Here is a 13,571-nt window from a genome sequence, read left to right as displayed (position 1 = left end):
CTTCTTACCTTACCAAAAACTGATGATTCGAAACGAATCTATAATGAATATAAACTCTGCGATATGAAAATCAAAGTGGTGGGGTATAGAGGCAGACAGGGGCCCATACAGTGTTTTCGCTGTCAGGGCTTCAATCATACCCAAGCCGGATGCAACTATGCACCGAAATGTGTCCGATGCGGCGGAGGCCATTCAATTAAAGAATGCCCTGACAGAAAAAACCCTGATAAGCCACTAGTCTGTGCGAACTGCGGGGGACCTCACACATCCAGTTTTAAGGGTTGTAAAAAGTATCCCAAGAACAATAATAGCACAAATAACAATGTCAAAAACAAAACATTCTCAAACCGTATCATAGAAGGAAAAAGTTACGCACAAGCCATATCATCAGGACTGTATTCAGAAACTAGTATTAATGAAGCAAAAACAGTTTTTGCTAATCTAGCGGAGCTAGTAAAAACCATTAAAGGCGCTGGCTTTTTACAATTAACTCAACAAACAAATCAGACTATTCAAACCAATCCAGAAACTACCAAAACACAGACTTTAGATAATGGGTCAATACAGAAATAGTCGGGCCCCTATTCAGTTCATGACCTGGAACGCACACAGCGTCCAGAACAAAATTACGGAGCTTCATAACTTTTTACTTGTGTATGATATTGACGTTGCACTCATCACAGAAACGTTTGCGACTCCCTGCTACAATTTGAACATCGCAAACTATAGATGTTATAGATGTGACAGACTAAGCCATAGAGGTGGTGGGGCCGCGATTTTTGTGAAAAACACCCTGCAATCTTGCCTCATCAGCGAAGATCGTGATAATGGATATGAAGCAGTTACTGCCTCAGTTTTACTCCCATTTTATGGAGTTGTCTATTTTATTGCAATTTATAATCCACCGAACAATGTATTGGATATTGACAAATTAACTGAACTTCTCCCAAATAATAAACAAATCATCCTGGCTGGAGATCTGAATTCAAAACATACTGAATGGGGCTGCCGAAGAACCAACAATAATGGCGAAGTCCTAATTGAGTTTATCAATAACTATCCTATCTATTTCTACGCACCTTCAGTTTATACGTACCTCCCAGAAAACCCTAGAAGAGGAGACATTTTAGACATTGTGCTTACAAATACTGACATTCCAATGTACTTGGATGTTAAAGTTGAACTTACCTCCGATCACGTGCCGGTTATCGCTATTTTGGGCACTAACAAATGCGAAGAAAATAAATTTAAAAACATCACTGACTGGCAGCATTATTACACACAACTGTTAGAAAACCCTCCAATTATTAGCTCACTCAAGAATAAAGAGGATATTGATAATGCAATCGAAATTCTCAACAATAGTATCCTCAGTGCATACAACACTGCTACCAAAAAAATTCCTATTGATAAAGACAATTTCCGTTTACCCAGAGAAATTAGAGATATGATTAAACAGAGAAACCGTTTGAGAAAAAGGTGGCATATCTCTTGGAACCCAGGTGTTAAGAAAGAACTTAATAATATTATCAGTTGCAAGATTCGGAAACATCGGGATGAGGTCTGGAATAATAAAATTGAGAGCTTTAATGAAGCTGGCAATGATTTCTGGTCTTTTGCAAAAAACCTTAGGCGCAAGCCCCCTTGCAATAAACCAATTTATTGTAATAACAGAATTGCACTTACTCATAAAGAAAAAGCCGCCATTATGGCAGAGCACTTAGAACAACAGTTTGTACCGAATCAAGATCCCTGTGACCCTCTTTTCTCATCTTACATTCAGCAATTTATCAAAGACTGGCTCGACGGACCAGGGGCCAAAAATCGCACTAAATATACATCTCCGACAGAGGTTAGAAACATTATCAGAAACCTGAAAAACCGGAAAGCACCTGGCTGTGATGAAATTACGAATGTTGCAATTAAAAATATGCCACTTAATACTGTCACACGATATGTCAGCATTCTCAATGCCTGCCTTGAAAATAATTACTTTCCCGAAAAATGGAAAAAGGCTAAAGTCATTCTTCTACCAAAGCCGGGAAAAGATGCCTCCAAACCGGAAGGATACCGTCCGATAAGTCTACTCCCAGGACTTGGTAAGATTTTCGAACGGGTCATTTATAAAAGAATTGAACAGCATATGGATAAGCTCCCAATGGAACAATTTGGCTTCCGTAAAAAATCTCTCAACGACAAAACAACTTGTTCGTCTGTGTGAATTTATTGGATCCGCTTTATTTAGACATCAAAGTATCGCCTTACTCATGCGACCGCGTCTGGCATGAGGGGCTCATTTTCAAGCTCATCACTCTTGATTTCAGTAGAGACCTCATCTTACTTATTAACTCTTTCATACGAAACCGCAAATTCTTTGTAAACTTTGGATATGAACACTCTGAGACCAAATATCTGAAAGCCGGGGTAGCTCAAGGATCTATTCTTGGCCCAATTTTGTATCTCTTTTATGTTTATGATTTACCCAATAGTTCTGATCTCAATACGTACTTCGGATGTTATGCAGATGACACCGCCCTTGCTGTGAAGTCACACAATCAAGATCACGCACTGATAAAACTTCAAGAAAAAATTCCAGCCATAGAAGAATGGTGCACTAAATGGAGAATTGCGATTAACGGACAAAAATCCCAATTGATTATCATCGGCAAGAAACATTCCAGAATCCCTTTGGACAAAAAAATTAATATCTTTAATGAAGAAGTGCCACTTGTTAAAAAGGCTACTTATCTTGGTATAGTTTTGAATCACAGATTTACCTGGAAAGACCATATTCACAGTATTAAATGGAAGACCTCCTATGCTATCAATAATCTCCTCCCTCTAATAGGGAAAAACTCTAGACTTGATCTCAAAAGGAAACGACACATCTATACTGCAATTATCAGACCAATTTTCTGTTACGCATCACCTGCCTGGACGACCTACACTCAAAGTGACATGAAAAAACTCCAAATTACGCAAAACAAACTTCTCAGAATAATTACTAATGCGCACTTTTACGTTTCAAATGAGACCTTACATAGAGATCTACATATTGACAGATTTGAAGAGTTTCTTCATAAAATTAATAGAAAATTCTTTGAAAAAGCAAAAAACTGTCCTCATATGAAACACTTCAAGGTATTTGATTATCAGATTTTTACAGAAGACGCACGTATTCGACCGCTTGCGGCCTTCACCGCTCGAGATTCGAATTTTCCTACATAACTTTATCACGAGTGCAACGTCGCTGTATATATGTATATAGACTTTTGCCGTATTTTATTGTACTCTTTTCTTTTTTGTATGTATTTTTTATTATAATAAATTGTATATGCTTCAGCTTATTTGTATTACCTTATTATGACATGTACCTATCATGAACAACAGAACAAGTCTGATTTTCACCCTGTTTTACCTCTCCTGGTTCTGAGCTTCGTCTGTGTGTTTTATTAGACTTGTGATGTCATGCTGTCACCCCCTCTTCGCACTACTGATGCCTCCTTTCAATTGTCATTGCTTCCTACCGTCATGCGCCCTTTGGGCCTAGGTATCATGAGCCGGAAACATTGCGTAAAAACAGCAATATGCCGGCAATATCGATAATGATGATGATGATGATGAATCACATCTGTACGGACGTACCAGGCTGCATTCAGGGCCATACGTAAGGTCTTACTTTGAAAAGATTGAAGTTTTTTGACATGAGTTTTTGCAGCAGTACCCCAGATTGTACATGCATACATGAAGACAGGTCTTATAATTGATGTATAGAGAAGAATTTTGTTTTTAATTGACAGATGGCTCTTTCGAGCTAAGAGAGGGTAAAGTTGGGCTCTAGCACCTTTTGCTTTATTGAGAACATTTTCAATGTGAAGGCGCCAGAGTAATTTTGAATCAAGTACAACTCCTAGGTACTTGTAAGAGTTTGACCAGGGAACATAGTCATCAAAGAATTTAATATTAATGGAAGGGTACGGGAGGGGGCTACGTTTGAAGATAATAGCAGCACATTTAGCAACATTAATTTTTATTTTCCAAGTGATGAGCCAGTGCTCAAGGCTAGAGAGATAACTCTGAATGTTTTGGACCAAGTTTTCAATGCGTTTGTGTTGGGCTAGGATGGCCGTATCATCTGCATAAAGTGCAAGAGTGATACTAGGTGATTTTGGTATGTCATTTATGAAAATGTTGAACAAAATTGGGCCTAAAAGTGACCCTTGGGGGACGCCGCTTAGTATAGGACGGGGTGTCGAAATGGAAGAATTAACTCGTACAGAAAAAGATCTATTAGTGAGGTACGAATTAATTATATGAATTAAATGGGCCGAAACGTCAAGTCGTATGAGCTTGATAATAATTCCTATATGCCAAGTCCTATCAAATGCTTTGGCTATGTCAAGAAATAAAGCGCCAGTAAGCATTTTGTTACGAAACCCTTCGTGAATGAACTCCACTGTCCTCAGCAGCTGGTGCGTAGTGCAGTGTTTTGCTCGAAATCCAAATTGTTCATCAATCAGAACGTTGTGATTTCGGAGAAAATCATTCAGGCGTTTAAGTAACACAAATTCGTATATCTTTGATAACGATGATAGGAGGCTGATAGGTCTATAATTTTGAGGATTTGAAAGGCTTTGGCCTGGTTTTGGAATAGGCACAATAAGTGCTTGTTTCCAGCTTTGAGGAAAATAGCAATGCTGTATCATAAAATTTATAAGCATTACTAAGAAAAATAGATAATTGGTGGGTAAATTTTTAATCATACGATTAGAAATAGAGTCCATACCAGGGGCTTTTTTGGGTTTGAGCTTGGTAATGTAATCACTTACCTCGCTCATGGATGTATATTGTATTTCTCTCGCGAAAGGCGAGGAGAGGAAACGTTCAACATTTTGTGGGAAAGAATTTGCGTTGTTCGCAAAAATTCCTTCATTATGTGGTGTAAATTGAGTTTGAAGAGAATCCGCAATTAATTCGGATTTCTCAGCGTCTGTGTGAGCCACCGCTGCGTCCGTAGCTAAGGACGGAATGTGAGATTTGTGTTTGCGTAGGCGGGCTGATGCGCGCCAAAGACTGTTATCATTGGTCGTTAGGGACTGAATGTAATTCGTGTATTGTGATTGGAAGAACTGGTCACATGATGCCTTGATCTCATTTTGGAGAGTACGGAGTTGAATTTTTAAGCCAGGATTTCTATTTCTTTGCCAAAGTCTCCGTACTTTATTCTTTTCTTTAATTTTGAGTTTAATTTCTTGAGGTATTTTACGAAAATTGGGTCTGAGGGTGGGTTTTGATACTTCCTTATAAGTATCAGTTAGGGTGTTCGTTAATTGATCTACTGCCTTGTCTATATCATGGCTGGATTTAATTTCGAGGGAGGGTAAGCTTTTAGAATTTAGTTTAAAACGAAAATTGTCCGAATTTGTTGAGACGAGTGCCGGAAAATTTTGAGTAAAAATAGTACAGCTAAGGTCGATGATTACGGGGTTGTGATCTGATGATAAACAATTTTCAACAGTCACTTGGTATCCAAAAGGGATGTTTCTAAAGAGTGCCAAGTCAATAAAAGAGGGGGCACCCCGTGAACCATATCTAGTGGGGGAATCCGGCGCTATGATTTTAATTTGGGCGCACTGAGCCCATTTTAGGAGGCCACGACCAGCAGGGTTTGATCTATGACAACGCCAATGCTGATGGTGACAATTTAAATCACCAGCTATGATAAGATTATTTGAAAAATTGAGCAGTTTATTAAAATCTACCACAGGAAAATTTCCACCTGGTGGGAGATAGGCAGAGATCATAACTAGGGATGGCGAATTTTGAATAAAAATTTCGATAATTGTTGCTTCAAGTTTGCTCATATTTGGTGTGTCAATTCTGCGATGTGGGATTGAATTTTTTATGTAAATACAAGTGCCACCATGATAAACATCACGTGTATTTGAAGCTTGTCTGTCATTTTTATATAGTGCATAGTTTGCAAGTGCGACTTTGCTCAGTTCCGCGCCCGGTTTTGATGGAGAGAATTCCGGGGGGGGGGAAGGTCCGGGGTTCTGCCACCTATCTTCCCGTATCTTTAATTCTCTCTACCTTCAATCTTTCGGCTCGTCGCATATTTAGATGCGGAACTTAACCTAGATGCGAAACCATGTCACGCAGCTACTATAAATTTACAAACAGCCATGCCTTTTCCGAGATTCGGAGAGCCCTTTGGACCAGCAGTTAGCGTCGTTAAATAATATCCCGATTGGGCGGATCTCAAAACAATTCTTACAGCTAGATATTATTTCTTTGCACACCTGGCTGTAGTTGTCTCCGACATAGAATGTGTAATTAGTTACGACAAAAAATTATCATTCTCAACATTCATTGAACATTTAATACAATTCTATTTATAGTTATATTTACGAATTAGACACATCTGCAATGACATAAAATATTCCACTTATCTGCATGTCGAGAATAAACCTGGAATCATTTCCTAAACTTGAACGCTTCTGAAGATTGAACATAGCAAACTTAAACACAAGAATCTCATTTTCTTAACGCAGCAAATTGAGAGAATTCCTAATATACATAGCGGATTTTATTTCGTATATTATGCAACAAGCCCCGAAATCAATTCTATAACGCAATGTTAAAAACTAAAATTAATTTTTTAAATAGCTAACGCAAATTTCTGTAACCATGGATACCACTGCCGTTGTTGCCAGGTTTACTCTCACACATACGTCAAAGACACAACACTGTTCATTTATTAAAACATAGCTCACTGTCCTTTAAGCAAAAACCACATGCATAGTAGAATTTAGGAACTGCGTCATACTGTATCATAGTGGAGGACAGCATTAAATTTTTTCATCGAGTTCTGGCATAGTAACAATAATAATGTCATATATTAGATTAAATACTAATCTTTTGGAAATAAAAAAAGAAGCTCTTAATTTACCATTACGCAGAAATCTCTGTTACATCATCAGCAGAATTGTAACTATCTAACTCTGTGATTTACAAGGCTGCTTTCTAGTATAGATAACGAAATTAGTCGTTACCTGTATCAAACATTCTAGCAGAGTTTGCTCAATAGCCAGTGCAACCACAATGGGTGGCCAGAACTTAGTAATGGAAAATTTTTGAAATTTAGGGAAGCACTGAGCGGCAGAATTTAAGGTGTTGGTGTGTTGGTGTATTTAATTATGGCAAAGCACACGAGGGCTATCTGCCTAAAGGGAGGGATGCCTTTCGTGGAGGACTTTCTAAGGGAAACTGGCTCGTATACACGTTACACATGGGGAAAACCACGAAAACGCCCATGCAGCCAGCCCGTTCTCGGGATTCGAACCTCAGACCGAACTACCAGTGTTCAGCGTCTTTACCGCTCGGCCGCTGGTGGGCCAGAATTTAAGGATCGTATAGATTACATCGGGCCACAAAAGACTTAGCGCCCTTCCTAAAGTTACTCGTCTTTAATTCAAGTAACTGAAATTATAAAGTATTTAATCTTTAAAAATGAGACTTCTTGTAACTGAAAATAATCACTTGATGGGTGTAGTGGTTAGCGATGTTTGCTAGCGTATCACTGATCCTGGTTCGACTCTCGGGTGCGGCAGGGACGATTGAAAGATTGTAGTATTTATGCAGCATGGGGTACTTAAAGTGCTGAAGAGCCACTATACGATCTAGGCGGCATTGCTTAAAACATATAAACACTTGATGTCATAATCTATGAAACTAATAAGAAACAACTGTTTTCCTGGTGTGAATAAATACAGGGTAATTTATTCACTGAATAGCAAAATTAAATTGAAAAGTAATTTGTCGAAGTAACCGGAATTAATTTGTATCGATATAATCTTTAGTTCAGGGAATTTCGTTTATTCTAATTTTTAGGAATGGCGACAGGGAATTTATTTGTTAACAGGCAAAATGGCATCATGTAGTCAAAACGTACTGTGAGTTTAGTATTGGAAAGGAAATCTCTGAAAACAGTTCTGAGAAAATTCTGACATAAATTTAATAATGCTTTACAAAAAAAAAAAAAAAAAAAAAAAAAAAATTAAAAGATGGTTAAACATTTTCAAGAGACCAGACATGTTTTGCAGATCCAAGTAGACAAAGAGTAAGTGAAAAAAAAAGTTCCATTCGCCGTGCAGCTTGCAAACAGGAATTCCAGGTCGACATCTGATAAAATTTTTATGAATGGTTGAAAGTAACTCTATGAATTGCAGATATGCCAACAAATCAAACCTAATGATCAAGTCTTTCGTAAGGAATTTCCTGTAGCCAAATGTATTTTTTCAAGAGATTGAGACCCTCTATCATTGGCTTACTCATGTGCATGATTTCCGTGATGAAGCATTGGTAGATTATTGGACTGGTAGAGATGGATCAATTTGATAACTACATCGTTCTCCGGACGACACACCACTCGACATCGTTTTCTGATGGTATCTGAAGAACTGAATTTATGCTAAACCGAATTCATGTTGCATCATTGAAGAATTAAGAAGTCAAATCACCAAAGAAACAGCTAGTGCTTCCATACTCCTCAGATGCTTAATTACATCTGTAGGGAAATCGAGAAGGTACTTGATATTCTCTGAGCAATTAATGGTGCTCATGTTGAAATGTATTAATATAAAATTCTTTGAAATGTTAAGCAAAAATTAGTCAGACTTTTATCTCTATGTCTTATTCTGTATTATTTAAAACATACCTTTATCCAGCGAATAAATTATGAACATCCATCCTGTATATTTCATGTAAAACTCAATGCAGTTGATTTTACACGCAGTTTTAAAATTTATTTTACGCAGAATGGAAATTTAACGAAACTTTGCATCCGCCTTGCAATAAGAACTCAAAACCTCGCAAAGATCAAAGCATGAATTTAATAATATTTAATAATTTAAATAATTTAACATACATTATACTGCAGAATTTGAAAGAATATTATGATTGTATGATGCATTAGTTTCAAAAAAGGCCTGTTTATTAAAATCATTCTTATTCTCTGTCATTTACCCAATGGCGAGAAATATTGCAATCCGTAACCTCTCATCCTATATAAAAAGCATTTATTCTTAATTTAAATTTTTCAGCATAAATCTAATTGTAAAGAAGCAAGTTCACCATCTTCTCGTGACTTCTAAATCACCTCTTGGAAGACCAACAGTTGCTGCTGCTACTCTTTACCGTCCAATAAATATAAAAACAATTAAACACAACACACGGACTGAATTTGGAGCTGTAGTTGAAGCTATAGAAATAAATTATTTATTTCCCTCGTAAGTATAATTTCAATCATTAAAATTTCTGTTTTTGATGTGCAAATATAATGAAAGTAAATTTTGTTTTCTCTTTCTGACTATCAAAATATATCAGATTACGTAAAATTTTAAGTGAGAACAAAATTGTTTTAGGAGAAATTGTTTAAAACTACTTTGTATAACTTGACATATTAAAAATGATAAACAGCTTCTCAAAACTTCAGGAAAATACTCCATTTCTTCTTTCATTTAGTCTCAATTCAATGAAATATTGCATTGAAAACCAAATGCATGTATAATGTATAATGGTACATTTTTTAAACTGACGCCGTTTTCTAACTTATTGATTTTGATTTTATTAATAGTGTTACGAAATGCTTAGTTGAAGCAAGAGAGCTAGGGCTGCCAGAAAATGGCAAGGAAAAGCAGGATTTCCAGATATGGTGCAAAATGACCCATTTGGCGACAAAATTCTCGTATGCCACAGACAGACTTGCTTGTACGCAAAGTAGCAGTGTATCGAGTATCGAGAGTTTATCGTCAGAATATCGTGAGTTATATCATGAAGTGTATCTTGAGTGCTTTGAGTTCACAGACTAACTTGAGACCGATTGACCGAGCCGAAAGCTGTACTTTAGTGCTTTGCCGTGAAGCTCTCTTCACCGTTATAGGCTGATAGCATGAAGACTCTGTTGCGTTTCAGGGTGTTTGTTGTAGTTTTTCGACAACTGTAAAGCGTCTTTTGAACTCTCCTGTGTAATACACTGGAATAAATTGTGTTTTGATTCTTCATCAAGTGTTGTCGTCAGTCACTCCAAATCTGTGAACCCGTAAAACGCAGCAATATATATCATACGGTTTGTGTAAGGAGCATAATGATTTGAAGTGAATTATACAGAAAAGTACTGTGTTTATGAACAGCCATTAGGCTTCGGTTGTTGTATGGGGAAATTTAAGAGAGAATAGTTCGCTTTCCTCTGCTTCATTTTTTGCATTTAGAATTATTTCCTATTCTTTCTTTTTTATTACTTAAAAAAATTTCAATTTCATAACATTTATTGAAGTAATTAAATCATTTTGAACATTTTGTTTACATTTCATACTGTTTTAGTACATTTTTACATATGTTACGTTTTTCTTAACCTTTCCTTTTTTGAAATGGTCTTACTGTAGGAATACTCAGTTTCAAACGTTTGTTGGTGACGTTAGAAAGGAGAGTTGAAAAACTGCTGTAAAAGGATCAACTTTTGTGATGTTGAAAATTTGTGCACCTCCCTTCCACTGACAGAAATCAAGAAACAATTTTTCGAGCAGTTTTAGTCTAAAAAATAAGCAAATCCATCAACTCACATGTAAAACAATGTACGAAATATAAGCCGCAGGTAAACATTTGCAGGTGCCATCATTCTGTTTACGCAATATACCTCTGTAGTTCAACGAATGCAGACAGAATGGCAGACGTAGATTCAGCATAACTTTATTAATGGCTAACACAATTCTTAAGACGATGATATTAATTGATACAATTTTGATCCACACAAAATATGGCCGCAATATTCACTCCACAACAAAACTCTAAACTGTCCTCTTAAAACATTCAATGGATGATAGACAAAAGCGAGTAGTGACGTGCGACTTTGACGCAGGCAAGCAGGAAAGTAAGCATCAAGAAGAAAAACACCAGCCAGATAAAATTTCGGTTTCGCGAGAAGTCTTATTTAGTGACTCGAAAAGAGGTATCTGCATTGCGTCTAAAATCTTATTGATGCAGATTAATTTTGAAATGACGCAGTTTAGATTGATATGTTACGATTACTATTTTTAAGACAGGAAGGGGAAGTATCCAAATTAAAATGAAGATTAAAAGGGCTATTTCAAAATTTAAAATTAAAGTTAGCGCATATATATATATATATATATCTGATTTTAATGACTAAATGTATGATTTTAATGAGTAAATAGTGTTATTTCATAAAAACATTTATAAAAAAGTAGAGAAAAATATTATTCAGTACCGTGTTTATTGCTTTTAAATTGCTCAGCATGTTGATGAATAACAGACATATTTAACATGAAAGTTAAATACATATAACACTTTGTCAAATGGCAACACATTGATTTGTGTTAGATAAAAATATTTTATTTCTGGCAGTGGGAAAACATTTAATTTAAATCGCAGAATTTACTGATTAAAAGCAGGTGTTGATTAAATTTGAATATAAATAGCTTATGCTTGACCAAGTGAGAACACATTGCTTTGAAATCGCTGAGTTTATTAATCGAAAGTTCATTAAATTCACACAAAATACGACACCAAACAAATTTGAAATTCAAAATAAGGCTTTGGGGTGCATATTTCCGTGTGGAGCAGCGGTCGTCAACCCTTAGAACTTCACGGACAACTACATATATAATTTTCTATTTGGTGGACCATAATATGGATTTTAAAAACACCTTAAATCAGACCTTAAAAACAACATATTAATACGCAAAGACAATATTCAACTTTCCAATATATGCAATTCTAATTTTTATTGTTTAATATAATTTTCGAAACATTTGGTGTTCAGCAGCATGCCTTTACGGAAATTGAGGTTATGCCCCTAATGAGTAACAATTAAAACACTATTAATATTTCTCTGATACACATATTTCGTTCACATTAAAAAATTATATGAAAAGTGCAAAAATTTTGTCTTCTTGCACAGAAAGTTTCACATTTCCATTTCAATGAAAAGGAACATCACGAAAAGGAAGAAGAAACCGGCAAACGCAAAGCAATATCAATAAACTGAAAGTGTTATGCCGCCAGTTTTAATTATTGTAAACATAATAATCATCGCTTACTCAGCAATGGCACCATCGATCAACAGTTAGACAAAACGAAACGAGAAACTTTCAGTGACGCAATTATAAACAACAATGCAGATGGTTCTCATAAAAATCCATCAAGTTGCCTATTGACACGGAGAAAAACTGTGTTATTAACGATTACAATATTATATATTTGTAATTCAAAAGGAAGAAGAATTCCAGTTCGCGCTATTATTGATAACAGCAGCATATCTATGGATGCCAACTCTCACTTTCAAATGTCGCTAGATACACCTGAAAAAGTAGCTAAAAAGTCGTTCAATTCAGAAGGAATTTTGCTAAAAGTAGTAGCTAAAATTAAAAAAAAAGTATAATCCATATTCTATAATAGGTTTTGTTACCCATCAATATTTTAAACTGAATCTTCATAAAAATATAAATAATGTCCCAATATTTCTGCGGGCCATCAAAAAGGTTTCACGGACAACCAATGGTCCGTAGACCACCGATTGGCGACCGCTGGTGTGGAGGACTATTTGCGTTCTTAGGTGGTTTCATGTTTCCATATTGTGCGTGTATGTGACTTATTTCACTTGTCTGATAGTAACGTCAGAACAAGCCCACGAAATTCATCTTGGCAAGGAGAGCAAGATTGCGACTTTCGTTGGCAAGAGCCTTCAGCACCACGACTTCGCTCAGTTCCGCCCACAGTTTTGATTTGGAGCATTCCGGGGGGGACGGTTTCAAAGGATATCAGACTCTACTTCCCTTATCACCAACCTTTCGAGTGGACTTTCGGCTCGCCATATATTTAGAGAACTATCATGCCATAAAGACAGTATACATTTAGAAACATCCATGCCTTTTCTGGGATTCGATCCCGGGCCCTTCGGTACCGCAGTAGGCTTGCATAATCACTATTCGTCTGAGCGGCTTCCGTATTGTGAGGAACAAATATACATTCAGATTCTTTATTATTTAATACTAATGATTTTGGCTTGCAAATATTATACATGATTTTACCGATACTCAATGCTTATATTTTTTCTTGTTTTATTCCCTAGGCCAAAAGAAGAGACCTCTACTTTACTCTGTTAGAAAGAAACATTATACTCTGGCATGCACAAACAACATATTCTATCTACAAGACCCTGCGATGAGTTTTATGAGTGGAGAGCTGCTGCTAGGAATTCAGCTTCACGGAATGGTTCCACGTTTGAATAAAAATAACAGCGTAGTTATTGTATATATGTTGATAGTAGCATAATTAATAAACTGTACAAAGAAATTTGCATAATGTGATATTTTTTAAGAAACTTCTTTCTTTAATATAATTTTTGTTAATCGAAGGAAAAAAAAATTTTTATACCAACTTGTTTTGTAATATCAACGTTCATTCTAACGTATTTCTTTTTTTAATCCTGTTGTCCATATGCTTTAAACATTTTAATTAAAATTGCAACAAATAATTCGCATATTTTGTTA

At 36.1% G+C, this 13,571-nt stretch overlaps 1 protein-coding gene across 3 annotated transcripts in view; it reads left to right on the top strand.

Moving 5' to 3' along the window:
* The window catches only part of LOC118186972 (pancreatic lipase-related protein 2-like), a 49,273-nt gene extending 35,702 nt beyond the window's left edge, over window positions 1-13,571 (top strand). Inside the window, exons 9-10 of one of the 3 annotated variants that reach the window (XM_035357137.2) lie at window positions 9,105-9,290; window positions 13,151-13,571. In XM_035357137.2, coding sequence (XP_035213028.1) covers window positions 9,105-9,290; window positions 13,151-13,184 — 220 coding nt within the window. In that variant the 3' untranslated portion in view covers window positions 13,185-13,571. The remainder of the gene's footprint in view (window positions 1-9,104; window positions 9,291-13,150) is intronic. The other 2 variants (XM_085811461.1, XM_035357138.2) reach the window with 2 other exon arrangements.

This window comes from Stegodyphus dumicola, chromosome 2, assembly GCF_044657685.1.
Source record: "Stegodyphus dumicola isolate Sdum_Otavi_A_Nest chromosome 2, ASM4465768v1".
Lineage (NCBI taxonomy): Eukaryota > Metazoa > Arthropoda > Arachnida > Araneae > Eresidae > Stegodyphus > Stegodyphus dumicola.
The sequence above is the reverse complement of the archived record's forward strand: the minus strand, read 5'-3'. Positions and strand labels throughout refer to the sequence as shown.